The sequence below is a fragment of the Dendrobium catenatum genome, unplaced genomic scaffold (assembly GCF_001605985.2).
Source record: "Dendrobium catenatum unplaced genomic scaffold, ASM160598v2 fragScaff_scaffold_414, whole genome shotgun sequence".
Lineage (NCBI taxonomy): Eukaryota > Viridiplantae > Streptophyta > Magnoliopsida > Asparagales > Orchidaceae > Dendrobium > Dendrobium catenatum.
The window spans coordinates 1,014,882-1,039,831 of NW_021318876.1; the positions used below are offsets into that span (position 1 = coordinate 1,014,882).

At 35.5% G+C, this 24,950-nt stretch overlaps 2 protein-coding genes across 2 annotated transcripts; one reads left to right on the forward strand and one right to left on the reverse strand.

The window, feature by feature from the left end:
• Positions 1–324: 324 nt before the first annotated feature.
• LOC110101802 (acid phosphatase 1-like) lies at positions 325–2,025 on the reverse strand. Its single transcript, XM_020829869.2, has 3 exons — positions 1,474–2,025; positions 1,150–1,352; positions 325–502 (listed from the first exon to the last, which is right to left on the reverse strand). Exons 1-3 carry the CDS (start codon positions 2,023–2,025, stop codon positions 325–327), a joined length of 933 nt encoding a protein of 310 aa, XP_020685528.2.
• A 12,086-nt stretch (positions 2,026–14,111) lies between these two features.
• LOC110101949 (putative dual specificity protein phosphatase DSP8) lies at positions 14,112–24,628 on the forward strand. The gene is made up of 6 exons (XM_020830059.2): positions 14,112–14,604; positions 17,978–18,100; positions 18,214–18,307; positions 22,859–22,941; positions 23,061–23,150; positions 23,990–24,628. Exons 1-6 carry the CDS (start codon positions 14,419–14,421, stop codon positions 24,383–24,385), a joined length of 972 nt encoding a protein of 323 aa, XP_020685718.1. The 5' UTR covers positions 14,112–14,418; the 3' UTR covers positions 24,386–24,628.
• Positions 24,629–24,950: the final 322 nt, after the last annotated feature.

Here is a 24,950-nt window from a genome sequence, read left to right on the forward strand (position 1 = left end):
ATATTTTGAAAAATATAACAATGACATATAACCCAAAAGTTAAGCAAGTTGAAATTCATTCTAGCTAATGTTATGAAATGATGATGCAATGATACATAAAAAAATATCAAGCATATAATATTATGATCATAATATATATATGCATTGCACGGCCTAACATATAATATTGGCACCAAAATTAGAAAGATTGCATTTATCACATCCTACGATGAATGTTCAGTCTACTATGAAGGCATGACATAAAACACTTAACATGCATGCATGGATGCCATTAAGGAAAACTATTACATAATACAATTTAAGAAATGTGATTGATATATGCCATTATGGTATGTGATACATTGGATTTGGAACTTTGAAAGATCGCTTGGCCATTGGTTCACCCATAAGGTCGCTCCACTGGTCCCCTGAGCTGCCATGGATTCTATAGCCTTGAGCCACCAACTCAGCCCTTTTCTCTGATTTATAGGTCATAGCTCTCTTGCCCGAATCCAAATTACCTCTGCTTAAACATATATATCATATGATGATTAGCATGATAGCATGCATATAATTGCACAAATAAATATCCAATATTCATTTCTTCAATTTAAGGGTTATTTGGTTATCAGAAAAAGAAATGCAATGTAAAAGAAAGTTCAAAGAGTGTGTTGATTGGTGGCCGAAACTAGCTAGCATTGGTGGTGGTCGAAGGCTGGTGATGATAAGCGCTGGTCACCAGTGGCAGAGGTGGCCTAAGGACACCGCTAACAGTAGTTAGCATGTGGGACCCTGACAACGAGTGGTGGAGGAGATTGTTGGCAGTGGAAGGGTATGTGCATTGGCTAATGAGGGGTAGGGTGCAATGGCTAGTGATGGGAAACATTGGTGGCTGGCAGTGGGGGTTGCTAAAGGGTGGTTCAGCTACAATAGTGATGGTGGTCGATGGTAAGGAGTGACGATAGCTGATAGGCGGTTCGTAGAAGCAAGTGGTGAGAACGGATGTTTGGTTTCGACGATAAAGATTTTCGCTCAAAATTAGAATAGTATTTTACATTACATTCCATTTTCATCCAATTAAACACCAATATTTTTAAAACTCATGCAAAAATAAATACTTTACACCTAATTTACTTCCAACCAAACATCTCCTTAATTAGAACAAGTTACCTTAGAATGAGCTTTTCCCACGAGTGATACCCAACAGCGAGTAGGTTTTGCTCAGTGGAGTTGCGGTGGGTTTCCTTTCGACCAGTCAAGAGGATTAACTGAAACCCCATTCCCTGTAGCTTTTTGTACAGCCACAAACTCCACGGCAAAGCTGGCGACTTTGTGGAAGCCGCCCACTGCTCCCGACCTGTGTCATTTGTGGCCTTCTTCCATCTAATTTTTTTATAATAACAGCAACGTTTAGCTTCTTAATTGCTAACAAAATGGTTAAGAGCTGATTTGTTTTTTCTTAATTTCCTGTATATACCTGTAAGCGCCATGAACGAAGTAGTGGTGAATGTTGGAAATTAGGGTCTCGTCAACATCGAAAATCCAGGCATCCATGCCGTCGCCGGCGATCTGGATATTCTTAGCGTAGGCCTGCGCAAACCGCGCCACCACTTTGGAGTCCAGCGCGTACTGAGCCCCTCTAACGTACGCCTCTACCAAGCTCGAGCACCGGGCAGAGATCTTCTTCCAGTTCCCGGCATTGTTCGTCTCCACTGAAAGGCGCCAGCTTTCGCAGTATGCCTCGTTCGGATCGTCGCCGAGATCGCCGGAGCTCAGCCCTTCCTCTTGCGGCAGAAGACGAAGCAGCGTATCAACAGCTTTATCTGAAGTGTTAGAGTAAGTACAGAGGCAGGTGGAGAGGAGAAGAAGAAGGAACAGGTGGAGGGATAACATTACTCCCTTTTTTCTTTTTCTTTTACAAGCAGAAGAAGGAGGAAGAAAAGTGGAGGTCAAGCGTAGAAAGATCGCCATGGAATGGGATTTTAACGTGAAATGGAAGAGATCTGGAGACAGAACGGAACTAATCATCAGATCACGTGAATGCATGCATGAAATCAACATTTTTTATGTTTGCTTAACATGTGGAAGGTATTCCTGTTATTATGGAACAATAGCATTGGGTGCTCTCATCTCTGTGGTAGAGGTAGCTGCACGGTTTTTGCTATAATTGTTGTGCTTTCATTGAAATGAGTTATGTGAGGGAGCTTTAATGGAAAATGAGGGGGAAATTTGATGTTTTTTTTTTTCGCTTGTCTATTATTGTATGAGCATCAAAGGATTATATTAATACAGCAATAATGACTCTCACTAATGATAGAACAATATTGTAGTAGTAAAACTATCTTAGATCATATGGTAGTAATACTCATTTATAATTTAAATTATCTTTCTTATTTGTTAATAAGGGAGTGATTATAATGTATTAATGAGACACCCATGGCAAAGAGTAGATAAAAAATAATTATAAATTTCATGTTAATTGGATAACTCAATATAAGAGTAAGAGCATAAGTGCTAATAGGCAAATTAAGCAATAAAAATAATAATGCAGAGTACTAATGACATTCTTTTTGGTATTTATCACTTGTAAGAGCTTAATTAATGCACATTTTGTGGGTCAACCCATTTTCTTGTATGTTGCATCACTATGTTTGATAAAAAATTCATTTTCTCGATGTTTGATTTTTACATTTCAACACTCCGTATGTTTTCGATTGGCTATGTGTTATGACTAATTTCCCTTTAAAACTATAGAATCAAAGGCCCTTGAGAATTCAGGATATATTTATTATGTATAAAGATTAACTAGCATTTTACTGTCATTTCAGAAATGCAACTATCAGTTTATGATTCCAAAACTTGTGATATCAAATGTGAGGTATTGAGACTAATGACTTAGTGTTGGTGGTAAGCAGTTGTTTTAATTGTAGATTTTTTTAATTTGTTGGACTTCTTGAAACTCTGTTAATTTTTTTCAGAAGAACCGAGTTTATCTGAAATACTTGATTTGTATTTAGTTGATTATCTAAACAAGTGCTCTTACTAAGGCCTCGTTTGGTGGCAAAACTCCCTTCTCGATGAGAATAGTTGTTCCAAAAAAGACTTTTACTCGGCGAAAGAAAAAAGAAAAGTTTTGCAAATCGGTAAGATAATGAGGGTCTAAAAAATACAATTTTGCAAAAAATAGGCTTCCAAACAGTAACCCAAAATATTTTTACCGTTTCGAAACGAAAACGGCATTATTAAGCTGTCCAAAACGAGGCCTAAACTATAAGCTAGTCCAATTCAATTTACTCTATCCTTAAATGATTAAAAGTCAAACTTTTTAGCGAACATACAAATGGAAACTTCAATATTAGTTGAGCTACAGAATGCAATCATTTCATATTATTCAGATGAGCTTGTTGTAAGGAAACACATTATGCAGGCTTATGATTCAGTGAACATTTTGTTTTACTTTGAAAACTCAGATCTCAGGATGGAAGACCATATATAGTGGTGCTTTTACAAAAGGCTTGTTAGAACTTGTCATCAAAATGTACAGTAGTCTTGATGCGCCTTGGCTCGATCTGCATGTTTAAGTGGTACAGGTCCTGATCCCCATTGTTTCTCAGAAACAATATCTTGTTGGATTGGCTGTATTGGATTGGTCCTTGATCTGGCATGTCTCACTCTCTCAGCGAATTATTACGTCCGGACACCCAATCCAGACGCTCCACGTCACCTGAATACATTGGGTCCCAGTATATTTGGATGACGTGGAGCGTCTGGATTGGAATCCGGACGAATCCGGACACCGGACGTAATAATTTTCCCCCCTCTCTCTTTCTTATATATGCACACACTTTAAAAGGGTTACTGTGTCTTATAATAGAATGCGTATTACAATAGAAGATAATGCCTAATTAGTGGAAACTCACTTTTTCATCTGTAAATTCAACACGTCCACTGTGGGAAGTGTTATCATTGATTTGATAAGTTCTTGAACTAATTTTAGACTATGTTTGGGATAGCTTTTTAAATGCTTCTTAAATAAACTTATTTTTACAAAAGTTTTAATTTTTTTACTAAAAGCTGTTTTAAGAATTAATAAGGAAGTTATTCCACATTAAGCCTTAGACTTCGTTTGTGATAATTTTTTTACATCTTTTTAAACTAGTTTTTAAGTACAAAAATTTATTATTCAAGTAATTTTTATACTAAAAAGTCACTTTATAAAGAAATAAGAAAGCTATCTCAAACGAAATCTTAGGTTTTGTTTGAGACAGCTTTCTTACTGCTTTCTGAAGCAGTTTTTTAGTACTTTTTTTTTTGTATTAGAAAGTTGTTGTAGAAAGCAATAAAAAAATTGTCCCAAATGAAACTTTAATCTTAATTTATAACTTCATTGTATCCTTATTATAGGAATAGGAATGACTGAAAAATAAGAATTTATAACGGTAAAAAAAAAAAAAAAAGATTTATAACGGTGGCTTATTGCAAAAATATTATTAGTCAGTATGAACTTGATGATGAGAAAACAAGAAAGGAGTATATAACAGCAGCAGCCATGAAGTAAGCTTTAAGAGGTTATCTGAGCAGAATTTCTTTGTTAATTAAAGAAAAAAAATTCTATGAATAGGTGAAGTTATAAATTCAGATAATTTTTGGGATAAAATAAATTTTGTTGATTGATACTTTGAATCTGGTCTAGTTCTGTAGGGTGCAATGTCTAAACTAAAATAATATTGGATAATCATTAAACTGGACTCTATTTAATTTATATCTTCAGCTCATCTTCAATTAAGTACGAAAGGCTTTATGCTAGCTTGGTGAGATTGCGATAATTTTCTCTGTGGTTGTTGATAATTAATTAACAAGAGAGAAAATACTCAACAAATTATCAAATAATGGCACATGAGATTTATTATTATTAAATAACTGATGAGAGATCGATATGTTGGGAAGTAAAGCATGCAACGAAACATACATTAAAAGAAACCAGCCGAAAAGAACGTCATGATTTAACTTGGAAAAATCTTAAAAAAAAAAAATCGTGGAGCTACACTACACTAAGAAATTTACTATGAAAATTGAAAAAAACTGTACAAATATCTCTTCTTATAATCCCTCATTGTCTCTCATCACTTCTTCACATTGTTTATCTCAGAACTAACAAAAAGATACACGTCTATAATATGAGTAGTTAAACACGAAAAAATAGAAAGAAATTGGCTAGCTTGGCTCGCAGCGTGCAGTTCCAGGGTTTGGACTGTTGTAGCTCTTTACTCTCTCTCCTAGCCCAACTTGTAATGTTGCGGCTCAGGTTCTAGAGTGTTACAGCGTTTCGCTCTCTGTCTCTAAGTTAAGATTGTAACACCGCCGTGTAATAATTAATCTATGACACTTCATCACAAAAGTATACATCGATCCAGTGCTCTAATGTGCAGGGCTATGATGTTGTTCGACTATACGGGAAAAAAATATTTCTCACCCGATGAAATTAAGGTTTAAGTTAACAACACAATGCGATAGATGGACACAATCAGATTCAACATAGAACTAACATTATATAGGAGTTATTTTGGCTCATGGGATTAACAATTATGACCGACCATTAAAATTTGAAGTGAGATTACATAATTGTTTGTTCAATTTATGCTCATATTTAGCATATTGAAGTGAGCTTACTATAAAATATTTCTTAATGATTTTATCAACCTCATAGTTGTGTGGAAAGAAGATGAATTTTTTGTTAGAGGGGATTCTATAGTGTGAACTTTGAAGTTAGTTTTTATTTAACCCTTTTGGGCTACTGATTATTCATGTTCTATGGCATTTTAAAAAGAGTAAAAAAAAGATTTGTCTGTTGGGAGAGTAGAAGGAAAGAATAGGAGAAATCATAGGAAGCTTTTGTTGGGGGTTTAGGAGAGTATGCTTTTTAGGATTCTTCATCCTTGAATGATAGGATTCTCTATAATTTCACATGAATTTATCTTTTATTCTATTGTCTAATAATTTTAAGTGGAAATGCGTCAATGTATTTAATCTTTTATAATTGATACGTCAGCAAGAATCATATTGATCAAATACGAATCTTGAGGCATATTCAATTTGAAAACTTTTAAAATTAAGCAAACTTATAGTCAAATTGAATGATTTGATGAGATGAATCTAACAACATCAAAATCGGTCTAATTCGAGCCAAAATTGGCCCAAATCAAGGGACTGAAGTATATTTCAAAGCCCCAAAGTATTAATTGGATGACCAAATGATATCCAAATATGACATGTTTATAGTCGAATCGAGTGGCTCAATGAGATGAATCGAATGAGTCCAAGATCACTTAAGTCAGACATCATTAAGGCACTTAAATGATGAACAAACGCTCCATGATCGAGGAAATCAGTATGGGTCATCCGATAGAGCACTCCAAATTTACCTTGGATTTCACGGAGCATGTCACTCTAAAAATTCATAAATAAACCCCTACTCTCTACATGAGTTGAACCCTAAGAACGAGAAGACTTGGACCTTAGACTAGAGACTCAAGAGAGTTCTAAGGCTTGAAAAATCCCAGAGTTCCACCCATGTAACACAGCCGGTGAACCCTTGCTGCCAAGGAACTACTGTTGGACCTTCGCCCGAACATCGTCGTTGGACATCCATTCGGCCGCCATCATTGGGTCTCCACTTTAACTTCTTCACCCACTGACTACTTTCCCTTCAATCTTAGTTGTTCGATTATCGTTCATCTGATGTCCATCACATGAATGTGGTCCCTCTGACTATAGTTGCCCGCTAACTAGGATCCATCTGACTCTATCAAAAAGTTTAAAAAAAACCAATCCCCCCCCCCCCCCCCCCCCCCCCACACACACACACACACACCTCTATCACTCTTTAACAGTCATGTTAACCTATATTGACCAACTACAATCTCTCTAATCACATTCACCTACCAACTACGATCTTTCCAACCATAATTACCCGTAAATTATGATCCCTCCAACCATAGTTGTCCACCGACTATAACCCCTCTGACCTCTGTTGCCCGACTATGGCCCCTGTGACTTCTGTCACCTAACAAAGGTCTCCTCAACCTCAGACGTATGACTACGGTCCCTTAGACCTCCATCGCCCGACTTTGGTCCCTCCAACCACAATACCTACCGACTATGATCCCTCCTACCTCCATCGCTTGTCGACTACAGTCCCTCCAACCTCCGTTGCCCGCTGACTACGGTCCCTCCGACCTTAGTCTCCATACTATAATATTTCTAGCCGCACTCGCCCGTCGACTATGATCCCTCCAACCTTCGCAGCTCGAAAACAATCCCTCCGACTTCTGTCACCATAACGGTCCCTCCAATCTCTGTCGTCTACCGACTACGGTCCATCCAACCCCTATCACTTGACTATTGTCCTTATGACCTCAATTGCTCGACTACGTACCCTTCAACCTCTGTCGTTAGACTACAGTCCTTGTGGCCATCGTCGCCCGACCACGATCCTACCTACCAAACAAACAGGTCAACATTCTTATGAGAAGAATTCTCATGCCATAAGATTCTTTCCAACTCTAACCATATAACAGGTTCTACATGATGCATATTTACACGTTATGTCAAACGCCTCCTCCTGAGGAAAGGCATCCTTTGTAATCAATAACAAACACCAGTTGAATCTTTTTTACTAGGCAAAACCCTATAGTTTTCCCCATTATAAGGATTTTGACATAAAAATCTCGGTGTCTTTTATGACTATTGCACCATCTCTCTTATCTACATATGTTCTAGATCTTTCATACAAAACTAGATCGATAAATCCTATATCTCTCTACCATTGTGAATGTTCCGACACGCAACTCTAACTATGAACATTGTCAAAATAAATTTGATTCATGCCACGGTTATTATACATAAAACTCTAGTATAATTCAAGATATTATTTATTTAGTCATGTAACTTCACATGATCATATTTGTTATATTTTCATAATTCATGAGATCACTTTTGCATGTTATGTGAAGCGATGATTCATTCAAGATGATGACAGATCAAACCTTATCATATTTTTTTATGACATGCAAGTGATTTTAGTTATTATCTTATGAGAATTCAAACTGTTCACATTAATCTTTACGAATATATTCAATTAGACGGTCAAAGCATAAGCTAAAAGCAGCAATGAAAACTTAACGACGACATTAGCTGGGAAATTTGAATTTATATTACCTATAATGTCCAAAATTGAATAAATACGTCCATATAGTTTTATTTCGCGACAGAATATGCCCAAAAGTTCATTTTGAGCTAAATTATGACTCTCTTGTGCATTTTGGAATGCTCACTGAAGTCCTTCGCAAGCAGATTTTTAGTGATTTATTGGGATGGGCTGCAGTGTTTTATAAAGTTGGCTATGAAATTACTGTGAAGAAAGCAATTTTACCATTATTGTTGAAGAAAGCAGCTTTCTATTGTAAATTTTTTTGAAAAGTAGCAAAAATGTAGTTGTCAAATAAAATTATATTTGTTGTCTGATAAACAAAATAGCTATAAAGTTGTCAAAAAAAAAATTACATTTGGAATTGAATAAGAGCGTGCCACATCACTCTTTTACTGTATACCGGGTGACATGGGGCTCTTTGATTTGCCTCCAGACCGTCTGTTGTCCGCACATAATAATCTATCCTTATTACGACATCATTTTCATCTAGAAGCTAATGTTGACCACAAACTCCCAATTTCATTGGTCATATTCGCAAGCTCTCTATTTCTCATGCCCGCTCGCTCCAATTCACAATCCCATCATGAAGCTTTATATCGCGGTCATGATTCCTACTTTAATGTGCTTCATTGACCTAGGCTCAAATTTTATTTAAATATCTTCAATTTTTTTTTTTAAGATTCAAATTCAAATCATTTTAAATATTTTTTTTTTCTCGATACTGATTTGAATAAATCATTTGATATGAAAGAAATAATCAAAACAAAATTTCAAAAGAAAAATCTTTAAACTCGAATATTACATCAAGTTTCGCTATCGATTTGATTAATTATTTGAAAGTTATGTTTCATCGAACCCACTAGAAAATAAAAATAATGATGTCTTCACCTATTGGTTAGTAGCTTTGGTTATTAACTAATTGGTTTGTTTGTCGCTTACATATGTGTTATGTGTGTGAAATTGCTGAATTAACCTAAATCTAAAAAATAAGAACGACGCCAAAGATTATTAAATGTGGAGTCCGGAGTTAGAGAATTGTTCGATTTTGTAAATGTGATCAGTAAAAACATAGTTAATGTTCACCACTATCTTCACTATTTACTAATGCACTTTTATTATTTATAGTCACAAAATCAAACGGTTCTCTTAATTCGAATTCTGAACTCCGCACTTAGACCTATCAATATTGGACCCGAATCGTAAACCCAACCCAAACCCGAAGCGGGTCGTGTTCGGGTCCAGAAAACCGACCCGTTTACAAAACCGGGTCGGGTTCGGGTTGACCCGGGAATGACCCCGAAATCCGTCTGCCCGAAGTCTGCCCGCCTGCCCCGAGGTTGCATCCCGCCATCGCGTCCGCGACTGGCGTCCACCGTTCACGTGACCGACGTGTCTGCATGACCGTTCTTGTCCGCGTGACATCAGTCGTCCGCGTGACTGGCGTCGACCGCTACCGGCGTCCGTGTGACTGGCGTCCGCGACTCAGCCGTCCGCGTGATCGGGACCCTTCGCATGACCCTAAACCCTAAACGGGTTGGGTCCGGTTGACCCGAACCCGAAGCGGGTCGGGTTGACCCGAACCCAAAGAGGGTCGTGTTCGGATCCGAAAAATCGACCTGAACCCGAATAGTGCCGGATCAATTCCGGATTCGACCCGAACCCAACCTGTGACCCGAAATTGACACCCCTATCGGCACTTAATAATGTCTCCAGATTTGTGTGTGAACGCGCTCAGAATCCGAATCTCCTGATTGCTGACATAGGCCAATAATGCATCCGTGGCCGGCGGCCTGGCCAAAATCTATTGGTGCTCTTGTCGGTTTTCCGCATCGGATAATAAAGGAATATTTTTCTTCATAATTGAAATAAAAAATAATTATTATCTCCTCCATAATGACAAAAGTATTTGTGCAGTGGCCCCCATTAATGAACCATTTATGTCAGCGGCTTCAGATCTATTTCTATTAAAAGCATTATTATTATTATCTTATGGATAATTATATGATATAATAATAAAAGAGTTGTTTGGTTATATTTGTATTTAGAGTACCTTTTAGTGTTGAATGAAAAAGATTGAAATGCGCTTAAGAAAAGTTTATGATTTTTTTTTTTATGTAGATATTTCAAAAAAGAAATTTATAAAAATTAAATAATTTCGTTAATATTTTCTCATATTTCAAAAAGATATTATTATAATACATTAGATATGAGATGCATATGATATTTATCATGATGAAAATAAGAGAGTTGCGGTGTTCTTTTGAGATGACGGTGTGTTTAGTTTTGTTGGAGATTGATTATAAATAAAAAAAATACTTTAAAATTATTTTATAGGATGTTTAAAATTTTGAAGTATGTGTTTGATTAAGGATTCATTTGAGAGAACTATAAATCAATATTTTTTCCTGCTTTTAAGATATTTTTTACAAAGTAAATGTTTTGTAAAACTGGGAGGCTTCGTTAGGGACAATTTTCTTTCTGCTTCTTAAAGCGATTTTTCAGTATAAAATTTTTAATATTTGTACTAAAAAAATTATTTATGAAGCAATAAGAAAGCTGTACCAAACGAAGCCTAAGTATGCCATAACATTGAATTTATTTGAAATTTATAGAATATTCTAAAAATTGAATTTATTTGTTCTTAAAAGATGACCTAGCCTTGTGATAGATGATGATTTTGCATCTTGCATAAATCTCTATATTACTCATAGTTCGTATAAATCATTTTGTTAGATCTAGTCAAGCAACAATAGTATTATTTTTTCTTAAATTGTCTTATTGCTAACTTTAGATATCATTTACCTTTTTATGTTAATTTATTTATTTTTTTGTTAATTTTAATTTTATTATTTTATCCAAAGTTTAAAAAATCGAACCGAACTGGCCAGTCTGACCTGTTCAACAGTGAATCGGTCTGAAGGCCGATCCTATTCAACCTTAAAAACTGAATGTGCTCAAACCAGCTATAACCAGTTTGAACCACCGGTTCAACTGGGAACCGACGAATTGGTCCCGGGTTTTCTAAAACCTGCAGGTTCAAATTTTTTAATTTAAATAATAAATTATTTAATATTAAATGAATTTTAAACTTAATCAATTAATATAATTATTATATATTTATTTTAAAATCCTTAAATAAATATTAAAGCCTATGATTAAGTATTACTTGCAACATTCCCATATGGCTCAACAACTCCATATGAGCTCCTAACATGAGTAAAAGTAAAAAGCTATATAAACTATACAAACCAATTAAACTTCACAAGTGATGTAGGACTAAACATACAAAGTAAAAAAGTTATCTTTGGTTTCGTATACATTATACAAAACAAAAGTGCAAAACATCTTTTTTTTTAGTAGTTTTTTAATTAATTTTTATAATATGAATAATATTTATCTTTTAGTTGATAATATTTAATTTTTATTTTTTTATCCATTTAGTTTTTTATATATTTTACTATATATTATAAATATTTATTTTTTATTTTTTGAAAAATTTTACTCTTATAGTTAAAAATATTTATTTTTATCTATTTAATTTTTTTATATTTAATTATATATTGTTGCATCTTCGAGTATTCGCGGCGGTAGAGAAATATAAAGTTTAATATCTTAGCGTTGTACGAAAATTCGGCACGCAATCATATAAAAAGAGAGGGTCCGTCATCCATTAAAGACACCAAAATTTTTACGTGAAAAACCCCTGAAAAAGGGGGAAAAATGGATGAGATATTTTGCTAAACTTTTCAATGATGATTGTGAAAATATGATTGACTTTAGTGACATTAGCACCCTAAATGAAAAGAAAGATTTCTATTTTATTGGCATATTAGTAAAATCGAAGTTAGAGAGGCTTTAAAGAAAATGAAGTATGGAAAAGCTATTGGACCTAATGATATTCCAATAGAGGGGTGGAAATGCTTGGGAGATGGAGTTTTTTTACTTACTAAACTTTTTAACATTGTTTAGAAGACTAAAAGGGTGTCAGAATAGTGGAGAATGAGTATGCTAATTCCATGGCACACCAAATAAGGTGATGCACAAGATTTTGCAAATTATAGAGGAATTAAGTTAATGTGTCATACTTTAAAATTATAGGAGCGAGTTATGAAGCGTAGGTTGTGGTGTGATACTAATGTTTCTCAAAATCAATTTGGATTCATGTTAGGCAAGTCTACTATAAAAGACATACATTTATTGAGAGGTTTGATGCAAAAATATAGAGAGAATAAGGAGGATCTATATATGATGTTTATTGATTTAGAGAAACCGGTAAAGTTCCAAGAGAAGTGCTATGGAGAGTTCTTGAAAAGAAATAAGTTAATAACGCTTATCTTTAAATCATTAAAGATATGTATGCGTGAGCTATTACTTGTGTTCAAACACAAGGTGATTTGACCAAGTATTTTCCTATTTCAGTTAGATTACTTCAAGGATCAGCCTTAAGCCCATATCTTTTTGCTTTAGTCATGGATGTTCTTACTAGATATTTGCAAGAGGATGTACATTGGTGTATGCTTTTTGCTGATGATATTCTTCTTGTTGACAAGATTAGAGAGAGAGTTGAAGGTAAACTTGAATTATGGAGGTCAACCTTAGAGACTAAATGATTTTGCTTGAGTAGATCTAAAACTGAATATATGGAGTGTAACTTTAGTCGTAATAGACGTAGTGAGTGGATTGTGATTTGTGACTTTGGGAGATCAAGTCATTAATAAGAGTACATGTTTTAGATACGATCTCATGTTTTAGATACACTGATGTATATTATATTTCGTTGTTTTTCTAATACTTTTTACTATACTTAGGTTGAACTAACAATATTTTGTAATATTGTCTTCTTCAATTAGAGAAAAATGCGAATTTTTGTATTCTTCACCTATATAAAGAATTACTTCGCCTCCACCAAGCGACATGGTTTTTTTTTCTTTTCTTCTCAAAATTTCATGTAAAAGGGGTATTTCTTCGCTACGCACCTGACTTAGCGCCCTTCCAAGACCTAGCGACAGACGGGCAGATCAAACTGTTTTTAATTTCAACAATTATCTGTTAAAAACTTTTTGTATTTGTGCGTGCACAAATGTTTGTGCAAAATTAAAATTTAAAATTCTCACTATGCCGCTAGAAAATTTCAAACATGCGGTAATGCATAGATTTTTTTTTTTTTTAAATTTTTCATCAATCAATATGTCAGCGGGAATTTAAATCGAGGATGACAGATTATTAACAAATTTTTTTTTTTATTCATATTAAAATTACTGAGTTGAACAATCAACTGAATTGCTCACATTGATTTTGAATTTAATCATATCTGCATGAAATCGAACAAAGTCAGAGATTACTTCAAAAATATTTTTGTTTGTAAGCGAGAGAACACATTAACTCGAGTATATTCTTCTTTTTTTCATTTGTCTTTCAACCACTTCGGTTCACCTGAACCGGTTTGGGAAGTCGACCGTCCCGCAAATTTCAAACGTGAAGAAATAGGCCCTTGACAATCCACTATCCGATTAATTTTTTATTATGATAATTGACAGTTTTAAAATAATGTCACTTTTTATTTACTATATATTTAATTAAAATTTTAATTTTTTATGATAAAATTTTAACGAGTTATTTAGCAAATATGCTCAGATATCACTGTATCAATAGATTAAATATATTTATTTATATATTAAATTTTCAGAATTATTTAAATTGATTTAATTATTTAAAATCTTAATTATATTTATGTGTATCATCTATTTATTGAGTGCTTAATTTGGCTATACCGCACCAAACCCTGTTATTTTAGCCGCGCGACCATTTTGATTTCCAGTAATCATCCACCCGATAAATGGCCCATTAACCAATCAACGGCCATGATCAGTTCAAAAGGTTTGGCACACCAATACTTAGTACGGTGTTCCGCGGGACACCATGATTTCGCTTGCCCCGCTCGACGGAATCCGGAAGTGGACTTCCCTGGTTTTCCTTGCACGCTTGAAAGTTGGAAGGTGACGAGTGGTCATCGAGGAAGAAATCCTGGAAGAAAACGTTTTCTTTAAAGCTCGATATTGAAGTGCTCGGCTTCCATTCCGGTTCTGGAATGATGATTTTCTTGCTAGGGCTCTTTGTGTGAGCTTAAGTCCGATTTCGAGTTTCGATTCTGAAGGATTGGACGCTAGACGACGATTCAAGAGGTTTCTAGGTTTGTTTTCTTCATCGTTTGATTTGGATTTGTTACGATCATGAGGATCACTGAAGTGGAGGAGGGAAAGTCGGAGAACTGTGATGAGAATGAGATTGTGCCGATTTGCGCGAAGAGAGTGCTGGTTGGGGCGGGGGCGAGGGTTCTTTTCTACCCGACTCTTCTCTACAACGTCATCCGCAATAAGATTCAGGCAGAGTTTCGTTGGTGGGACGAAGTTGATCAGGTGGTTCTTCGTTTCATAAATTTTGTTATGATTCTCAGTCGCTTCCTTATGCTAATGTTCTCCTATGTATGATTGGTATTGCCCATATTTATTTTTGATTTGTGAGAGCTCTCTTCGATGTAAGGTTAATTTTGGCTCTTCTGCTGTTTTTTTCTTATGGACACGCATGTGATTTTATTCCTATCTTTATTTCCTAATTTTACTTAAAGAGATATTCTTTTAGTCAATATGTTACTTGGTATTATAAATTTGTAATATTTCAAATTGAGAGTTTTACGGCCTTGGTTCAGCTTACATAACATTGGATCTGCGTAAGTGCATTTGTTTTTTATTAATATAATAGTTGAGCTTGCAATCTGCTCTATTCGGTATAATAACCATTAGTTTTGTGTCCGTTCATCAGTTCATGTAACTTGCGATGCAAATAAAAGGGAGAAATTATGACCCTGGTTTCTGAGCTATTATAATTCTCATCGCAGTTTTTTTTGGCCTCTTTATCATTTAATAGTAGAAGTTTAGATTCGTAGCTTTTCTTGCTTAGAGTTATTTTCAATTTACAAGGTTGTTAATTTCTGTGCTCACTTCAACCATGATGTGTGCTTTTTTGCGTCTTTGATGCTTTTTTGTTGGGTAGCATCTACTGTGAATACTTTTGGCACAAAATTCTCCACACTAATTTCATAGTTCCACTGACATTTAGTTCCACCAATGGTGATGATACCATGTGATTGTGCTTGTTAGGTTATTTTTAGCTTAAGCGTTCAGTTATACTATTTTTTGAATTTTGAGGCCTATAAAGCGTTTAGTCATGTTTTTGAAAGATAGTATATGCTTTCAATTCAGCTTTAATGTTCGCCTGTGTTTTTTTAGGACAAACCAATACTTAGTCATGGTTTCTAATTGTGGTGTGGACTTTTATAGTGGCAAATTACTGTTTCTTAGTTTGCTTTCTAATGGCGTAGTCATTTGCTAGACATGCAAGGAAGCAGATGATGTTCAATAGTGAAGGCAGTAAAACTCTGTGATATCTTGAATATAATTCAAAAACAAAAGCTAAAATCAATCTATCTTTGGCAATTTTATCCAATTTTAGTTGTTCTCCAGCCAAAATGCTCTTTCTCCTTTTGTATTGATAATTTAATGATATGAGCCTGTTTTGTGCATATTTTCTAAACAATTTAACCACTAATTGCGATGGAGACAAAGACAAAGGGCGGACATTTCAGATAAAATAACCCGTTGATGCAAGTCAGGCAAAAGCAAGAGCAATCCATATTATGTACTCAATGGGCTTAAGCAAATGCAAGGACTGCGCAGAATAAAATAGGCCATTTAGTGGGTTTTCACAAGTTGCTTGTAGTTTGAGCAGTTTTGGATCTGTGAGTTCACTGTTTTCAAAATAAATAAGATTGCTATGTACAATATTTTCAAAGTGAAAGAATAAAAATACACGCATTCAAGGCATCATTAAGCCTAAGAAATAAATATATAATATATTAGTATTAAAAAAATAATTAAAATTTTTGTATGAAAAAAAAAGCCTAACTATATATGAATCATGATTGGGCCTAAGATCAAACTTTTTAATAGTTAATTGTTGAACGGCAAACAAGTTTTTGAAGGTAAATAATTAGTCAAACTGTATTCAAGTTTGGTTCAATTAATCTCTGAACTTGTAAAAAATGTTCGAACTTATTCAATTACTAACTTGAGCGAGTATTAATCGAGTTGAGTTTAGCTATACATCAACTGATCAAGTACATTGGTACACACACATACAACTTTGTAAATCCATAATTCTTTGACCTAGGCGCTATCACCGGTTCCAGAAGTTTCTCACAACCAAATCCCAGATCACAAAGTCTCTCATTATGCCCCTTGGTTGAGCCCTTGCTATGGATTCATATGTTGTTTGCAAGGGTTTACCATGTCTGCTAGCCATTCTCACTACAGAATCTTACCTAAAAAAACCTAGGAGATCCAAGAATAAGGTTACACTTACCGATCCAGTAATGGAAAAGCAACTTTCCCTTTCATCCTAGATTGATGGAAGCTCTATTAGGTACTGTCAACTCAGTCTTGGATCATTAAGCTCCAACTAGTTTAGTGACTCTCCAACTGATCTCCAACTGATCAGAATGTTTAAAAGTTTTTTTATAATTAAACAATTAAGATAGCACAGTTTTCAAGCCAATTCAAATTTAGTTAAGCTAGCCACACTAAGCTCAAACTCTGCTCAAATTCTATTTCTATGCAAAATGGAGCCTATTTTCACGTCTTGATCTAGATCTGTTCAATTATCATTTTAATAAAGTTCTTGCAATCATCAAGCGGTTTTATGACACTTTGTTCATTCATTACGTGGACTGCAAATTGATCATATTTTTGCATCTGAAACTACAATTTTGGTATTTTAATTGGGTCTCTGACCTGTTTAGTGCTTCACCAACATCATGCTCAATTAGTTTCTTCATCCGCATAAGTTTACTGTTAAAATTTTCCTCCACTTTTTGGAAAATGCCTTGTAATTGTTTGGTGTAAATCAAGTATACTTCCATCATTAGTGATGGTCTGATGGAAGTTGCTTTGTCAAATTATTGAAAAACTTTTGCTGTCAGTGGAAAAGAACGTTTGGCCTTCAATTCTTGAAGATTTCTCCGCGTTCTATATCTTCAGTTCTATATAATAAAAAAAAATCGAAGGAAATATGCCTGTTGCTGTTGTTCATTTCAACCTCTTTTTAACGGACCTATTATTATGATTGTTTCAATAAGTGTTAAGTTTGATGAGCACCGAGTAAAGTTTAATTTTGTTGCGAAGGCATAATTCTTTTTTTTTTTCATACGAATAACCAAGTTTAAGATAGCAAGCCAAAAATTATATTTTGATACGCCATCTAATTTGCTGTGAGGTGATATTGTTCAATGAAGTGTTACTTGAATTTCAAAGTTCTAAAAAACTCATTGTATTGATTATTCGGTTTCAGTTTGGAATGCAAAACAGCCTTTGAGTGAGGATTGTTGAAAATTTTTTGAGCTGTTTTTTATGTTTATATCTGCGTGGAGTGCATGCATTCTTGCGGAATGTGTAGCCATTGCAGTTCTCCAACTGGTTTCCTTAGATTTGGATCACATTTTTATTTTAAGCCTGATGAAAATCTTTATCTATTTATTCTTTCATAAACCAAAAGAGTGAGAAAACACTTGAGCATTCACATAGATTTTTTTGTTTTGTTCTTCCAGAATTTATCTTCTGTTTTTTTTTTTCTTTTTATGCAGTACTCTCTGTCTACTTTCCCTCTTATTCTATTTCAGCTGAGTTAAATATTGGAATTCTCCTTGTATTGTTTTCTATAATTTGGTTTTTGTTTCAGTTTCTGCTGCTTGGTGCTGTTCCTTTTCCAAAAGATGTACTTCTTTTACAACAGCTTGGAGTTCGTGGTGTTGTCACTCTGAATGAACCATATGAGACATTGGTTCCTTCTTCTCTCTATAAAGTGAGTTTGTTCCAACTACTTATTGCATGTTTAGAATACTCTTCTGCATTTCCAAGCAAATGTTGCATTTGATTACACAATTGATACAGATGTATTGTAATCTTTTCTTCCAGGCTCATGGAATTGATCATCTTGTGATTCCCACCAGAGATTACCTTTTTGCTCCTTCAGTTGTAGATATCTCCAGGGCTGTGGATTTCATTCACAGTAAGAAGCTGCTCTTTGACTGACAACTGAGTGAATATTTAACTTTTCTTGTGTAAATTTTAATATTCAGGTGTCATCATTTTTGGTTTTTCAACCTTTTGATGTTGTAGAGCTCTTAACGAAATTCTTATCGGGAAAGAAAGTTGCTTGCATGGGAATAGGGGCTATTATCTTATAATTTTCTTGTATCCTTGTTTATGGGTAACTTAATCTTGTCTGTTTTTTGTGTCACTTGTATTCGAGTGGTTGGTGTGTAAACTACGCTGAAAGTACTAGAAATCTTGGAGTTTACCATGCTGGTGCCTTTCTCTATGTAAGATTAGTGGTGGTGGGTATTAACCAAAGATTGTGTCTAATCAATTGCATGCATTTAACCATTACATTGTGCAACTCAAGGCTATGGTCCATTCTTACGCTTTGGCTATTGTGTATTATTTGAGACCAGATATTTCTAAAAGTAGCTTGGGGAAGCATTAATCCAACAATGAAACTTCAGAACTCATTATCATGTAATGAAAACATGCTTTCCTTTTTTTATTTTGATTCCTTTGGCAGCTTGATCTTTTTGGCGTAACTACAGATCCTTGTTGTACTTCCTGCCTAATTTCTATTTTTGCTTTCTTTATGTTTCTAGTACTCTTGATACTATTTTATCTCAAGATCAATTTCGATTCATGCCAGGTAGGTCTACTATGGAAGCTATACATGTATTGAGAGGTTTGATGGAGAAGTTTAGGGAGAATAAGAAGGATCTACATATGATATTTATTTGATTTAGAGAAAGCTTATGATAAAGTTCCAAGATAAGTGCTATGGTGAGTTTTAGAAAAGAAAGGGATTAGTAATACACTAATACTTATACTCAAAGTCATTAAGTATATGTATGCAAGAGTTGTTACTTGTGTTCAAACACAAGGAGGTTGGACCAAGTATTTTCTTATTTCAGTTGGATTACATCAAGGACCAGTTTTAAGCTCATATCTTTTTGCTTTAGTTATGGATGTTCTTACTAGAAATTTGCAGGAGGATGTACCTGGTGTATGCTTTTTGTTGATGATATTTTTGTTGTTTATAATACTAGAGAGAGAGTTAAAGGTAAGCTTGAATTATGGAGGTCAACCTTAGAGTCTAAAAGTTTTCGTTTGAGTAGATTTAAAATCGAATACATGTAATGTAATTTTAGTAGTAATAGATCTAGTGAGGAGATTGTGACTTTGGGCGATCAAGTCATTAATAAGAATACACGTTTTAGATATCTCGGGTCTATTGTCTATAGTGATGGTGAAATAGATGGGGATATTATCAGTAGGATTCAAATTGGATGGTTGAATTGTAGAAATGCATTAGGGCCTGTTGTGGGATATAAAAGTGCCCCAAACTTAAGGGAAAATTCTAAAAGATGGTGGTGAGACCTGCAATGTTGTATGGCGCAGAATGTTGGTCATTAAAAGAGAAGCATACAGTTAAGTTGAGTGTTGCAAAGATGAGGATGCTTAGTTGGATGAGTGGGTTTGCTCTTAGCGATAGGATGTGAAACGAGTATATACGTGAAAATATTAGAGTAGCTCTAGTGGCATATAAGATTAGAGAGAGTCATGTTAGATGGTTTGGTCAGGTCATATAAAATGTCGTTGTTTGATGATCCTATTATGAGAGTAGATGTATTAGATTTGGCCTATATTAAGAGAGGTAGAGGAAGTCCTAAAAAAACTTGATTAGAAAATATTAGAAATTGCTTTTCTTTATTAGATTTAAATGGTAATTTGACTCTTATTATGACACAATAGAAAAAAAAAAAGATTCATGTGGCCAACCCCGCGTAGTGTGGGATAAAGGATTGATGATGTTGTTGTTGTTGTTTATATGTTGCTGATACTATTCTTGTTGTCAGCTAAATTATTACTTTTTTTGGATAACATTCCAATTATTCATGTCAACCAATTTATGTCTGTTTGATGTATGACTTTCTTATCTACAATTCTTGTGTTGGTTCACCACTTTTGAGAATCTATGCATGTATGTCAACAATCATGATATTGCAGTCAGTTCTTTCACTCATTTGTATTTAGTTTGCTTACAAAAACAATTGTAGGGTTATAGCTGTCAGCTATTGGTTTTGTTAAACTTATTAGAAAATAATACCTATTTCTAATTTGGTTTCTATAGTTATTATGGCTATTATGTGGCAAATGTTTTGTTAAAGGTCCTTTTCTTGTCCCCTTTCATTGCTACAAATTAATGTCAGTATGACTTGATCAGGATTGAAAGTTCGTTAGGGATGTTAAGCCCTATAGAACTGGCCCAAGCTAACCAAGAGGGGGTGAATTGATATTTTAAAAATTCTTTTCACAAAGAAGAAAAAATCTAATAAACCAAAATCACACCACAAGAAAAAATAAGCGCGGGAATTTAAAGTGCGGAAGCAAGAAATAAGAACACATAAATTTATATTGGTTCGGTCAACTCGACCTACGTCCACTCCCCGGAGGCGCCCTCCAAGTATTGCACTACAATCGTGACTCTCCTTTAGCACCCACAGCTAGGCGGAGAAGCCTTTACAAAGAACCTCCTTTTTGCAACCCCGGCAAGGCAGAGAACCTATCTCCTTTTTCTTCCTCCTGAAGTTGGCAGAGAACCACAATCAGATGCTGACTCCTTACCTCTACCGACCCTTTCACGGACGAGAAACTCTAGACGAAGAAGAAGCAGAGCGATCCTTGAAGCCCTTGTGAATCCCCTCACAAGCTCCCCCTCACAAGATCCTCTCTCTCTTTCTCACCTCAAGGCCTTCTCAGGTCAAGGCACCAGCAAAAGATTGTTCAAAACGTTGAACAAGAGCTCTTAAATAGAAGAGCTTCAAAGGAGTTCATTAATTGCAAGTTGCCGACAATATCGTCCAAATAGGCCCGATATGGGATCATAGTCCTGGCCGATAGTAAATCTCAGAAGAATCGGCCAGAGCATGCGGCCCTGAATGCAAAAGGATTACAGGGATTTGAAACACACATTGCATAGGAGTGTCTAAATTCGTCCCTACCGATCAGTTCAAATTAGAGGAAAATCGTCGCGAGCATCGCCACTGAATTGAGCGGCCGATTTCTATCGTCTAAAAGTGACCTAAGTTTTTGAATAGATCGTCTGGCCGATTCTGCGATCGCCAGTACGATAATGATCGTATCAGTCATCCTTTAATCTACTCCCTTTGATTTCCTGATCAATTAAGGCATAATTTGTGATATACTCCGGCCGATCAATGATCGCCTGGCCGATTATTAAAATATAGAAATCTTAAATTCTATGGGCAACTTCCTTTCTGTTTTAAAGCTTTATCGTCCAGGACGATCTGTTAATGACTGCTGCCTTAATTAAGAATCCTTGTTTAGATTTCTGTTTTAAGCCCGATCGTCCAGGACGATGTAAATATCGTCCTGGCCGATGTGGGTAAAAACAAAAATTCTAAGTCTCTCAAGTGTGTGTGTGTAGGGTTGCTTAGCATCAGTCTCTTTGAACATTACAAATAGACTCAAGAAGAGAAAAAATAAAGTACAGACGGACTCATCCCTAAACCTACGCAATCTTGAACTGGCTTCGTTTGTTCGTCCGATCTTTGATTCCTGAAAAGTTAGAAGTAACAGCAGTCCAAGAGAATCAATAGTGTTTGTCAATCATCAAAACATAAGTCATGAAAATAGATTTGCAACAAGGATTGCATCTTGGATATTGCCGAGACTAAATTAGGCATTTTTGCTTAATCCCTTTAGTAGTTTTCAAGGTGGTTAAAATCAATTTGCTAAGGTTAAAGTTTTATTGAAGATGTATTGTTGATTGCAACTATACTCTTGAAGTTGTTCTATTTAGTTGGACAGACTTGCAGCTCCTGAAATGTCATGGACAACGTGGTTAGAATCATGATACTTGGTTTTTATGGAAAAAATTGTATACAGTCTCCAATAGATGAGATTTTCATTGGTCATGAAAAGGGCTGATGTACCAGCCTTACCTCTACATTCTAAGAGGTGGTTATCGTGATTCCAACCTTTATCCTCTCATAGTGGAAGCAATCTAATCAATCCTCCAGGCCTATGGAAAATTATTTTGTGCCGACGTTGAACGCCGTCCGGAAATCAACCAGAATGCGCCACGTCACCCCTGCTCGGTACCGCAGCTCAGTACTGCTCGGTACCACGGCTCGGTACTGTTCGGTACCGTGCTCGGTACCGCTGACGTGGCTGCACCTGATTCGCCTCCGAATGTAGAGTTGCGTCTGGCGACCGCACATAATAATCTCTAGGTCTACGGTACACGTCCTAGGTTTTGACAAGAATGCTGGGAATGAGTAATACGGTGGACCTTTTCATCAAGGAAAAGCGAATCAGGCTTATGCTGTGCTGTAGACTTAGGGTCAAAAAACTGGCATTATTATTGTTGATTTGGAGCTATGGATTTATTTTTCCCTATATTATCATCTGGCTTAACTTGTTCTAGAACAGAATACGCTTTGAAGTATAATTATTCTCAAGTTATGCTAATTAACTTTCTCCCTCATTTTAGGGAATGCATCCTGTGGCGGAATTACATATGTTCATTGTAAGGCTGGAAGAGGACGTAGTACCACTATTGTTTTATGCTATTTGGTAAGTTCCTAGTTTGGTAAATGCTGATATATAGAAATTCTTTGAATAAAAAAGCAAATATCCTCATCTTTCTTGTTTTTTTATTTGGTTACGATGAATTATACCTCTCCGATTTATAGATAGAGTATAAGAACATGACACCCGCTGATGCGTTAGAACATGTTCGATCAAGAAGGCCTCGAGTGCTGTTGGCTCCATCGCAGTGGCAGGTATGAAGATTTCTTTCATTTTCTCTGTAAACATCTATTGCATTTTTGCTCTAAGAACTCGTTGCCATGCCAAAGTACAAGTCAACTTAATTTTTTGTTATGATATAACTGATTTATAGTGTTTTACAAAATAGTTTTCTTATAATTATCATATAAATTTCTTATATTTCTAATCAGATGTCCTCTTCTAATTCTTCATTCATACTTTTGATAAAGAATCAACTTTTTTCCAAAATAAAGTTGGTTTAATGCAGGCTTGAATAATAACTCATTAGTTGAGGAAAGCATTTATTAATCTTGTTTGAGTTCCAAGCTTCCAATCGATTAGTCAACTCAACATATATTTCAAAGCCAAAATATGATACTCTATCATTAATTTTCATGTGCCAGTTTTTTGCTTTAAAAAAAAGGAAAGCTTGGTGTATCAACATGCATGTGCTCATTTATAAAGACGTTCATCTGCTTCTTAGTTTTCACTGGCCCTGATATATAGAGCTTACCAAACTTTCCCTGTTAAAACCCTCCTTTTTCTTCAATTCTACCACTCCGTTAAGGCCCGTCAGAAATCATGTCGAGTCGCCAATTCCCTGTCTTCCACATAGAATCCTTCTCCACTAGCAATCCTTCTCCACTAGCGATTGCCGATGTCCTTGTCCCTCACCATCGCAAAGACAATTGTGGTATTCTCCACCGCCGCCGGCCACTTCCAGCTCCTCCTTTTCTTGTCATCTCCTAAAGTTACCATCTCCCACCGACGAGCATTTAATATGTCTGGAGCTCCAGAACACTTCTTACACTTCTTTCCAATGCGAAGACATTCTAAAATGAAATTTTCACAGGCTGTTCAAGAATATGGAAGGCGCAAATCAGAGTTTCCAGCACTTCAGAGGTGCACACTGAAATGCTCTCCATCAAGTGATGCTATTCTGATAACAGAAGCTGATATACAAGGATATAACAACACCAGCGAGGATTGCTCTGAAGGTCAGGCGATTGCCCTCCATTGCCCAACAAAAGTTAGGCCAGCTCTGCTTTCGCAGCTCGGTTCGACAATAGGAGATGAGGTTCTGATCACATATGAAGATCTGGAAGGTTATGACAGCATTGTCAATGAAGTTTCTAAAGATAGGAGCAACGAAATTGTCTCAAGGCTTTCCTGCTTCTTTTCAACCTTCAGAATTTCTAGCAGTTGCTCACCCTCTTCTAACAGGCTTCAAGAAGTCCAAGCCTGCTAGCTTTACCTACAGCAGTTTGGTCAGACATTTCTCTGTCTATGGAGTTGTTGGAAAGGAAGAGTATTAAAAGTTCCTTTTTTTTTTTAAGTTGTTGTATGCTTCATCGACTAATATGGATTGGGGCATCTTTGGGAAGTTAAAATAAATAATTGTTATTATAACTGTGTTATGCTTCTTACTCCTGCGGCATGTTATGTAAATCATGTCATTAATTTTGTGTGGGTAGTTTTCAGTTCTATCTCAGTTTATTGCTAACATAAATGTTTTGTTGTGGTTGATTTTGATCTGTTTTGCAGCACATTAGTATTTCTCATGTATTGGGTAAATTATTAGGTCCGGACATCCAATTAAAACTTGCCACGTCGACTGCGCTTTCACTGTATTTTAACTGCGCTTTAGGTGCGCTTTGACTGCGATTTACCTGCACTTTACTTGCGCTTTTGACGCACTTAATTTAAAATAATATTTTATTAGTATCCGGACGTATCTCTACATCTGATGACCGGACCTAATAATTTTCCGATGTATTGGGTTTGCTGTTGACAGTTCTATGGTGTATTTGTCG

Bases quoted from the DNA above. Each gene is read 5' to 3' on its own strand.
- LOC110101802 (XM_020829869.2), bottom strand. From the start codon at position 2,025: ATGCATTCACGTGATCTGATGATTAGTTCCGTTCTGTCTCCAGATCTC. The intron at 1,353-1,473 runs GTTCATGGCGCT...AGATGGAAGAAG, and splicing joins CCAACATTCACCACTACTTC to GCCACAAATGACACAGGTCG. The intron at 503-1,149 runs GTAACTTGTTCT...ATGTTTAAGCAG, and splicing joins TGGGAAAAGCTCATTCTAAG to AGGTAATTTGGATTCGGGCA.
- LOC110101949 (XM_020830059.2), top strand. From the start codon at position 14,419: ATGAGGATCACTGAAGTGGAGGAGGGAAAGTCGGAGAACTGTGATGAG. The intron at 14,605-17,977 runs GTGGTTCTTCGT...TTTTTGTTTCAG, and splicing joins GGTGGGACGAAGTTGATCAG to TTTCTGCTGCTTGGTGCTGT. The intron at 18,308-22,858 runs GTAAGAAGCTGC...CCCTCATTTTAG, and splicing joins GGCTGTGGATTTCATTCACA to GGAATGCATCCTGTGGCGGA.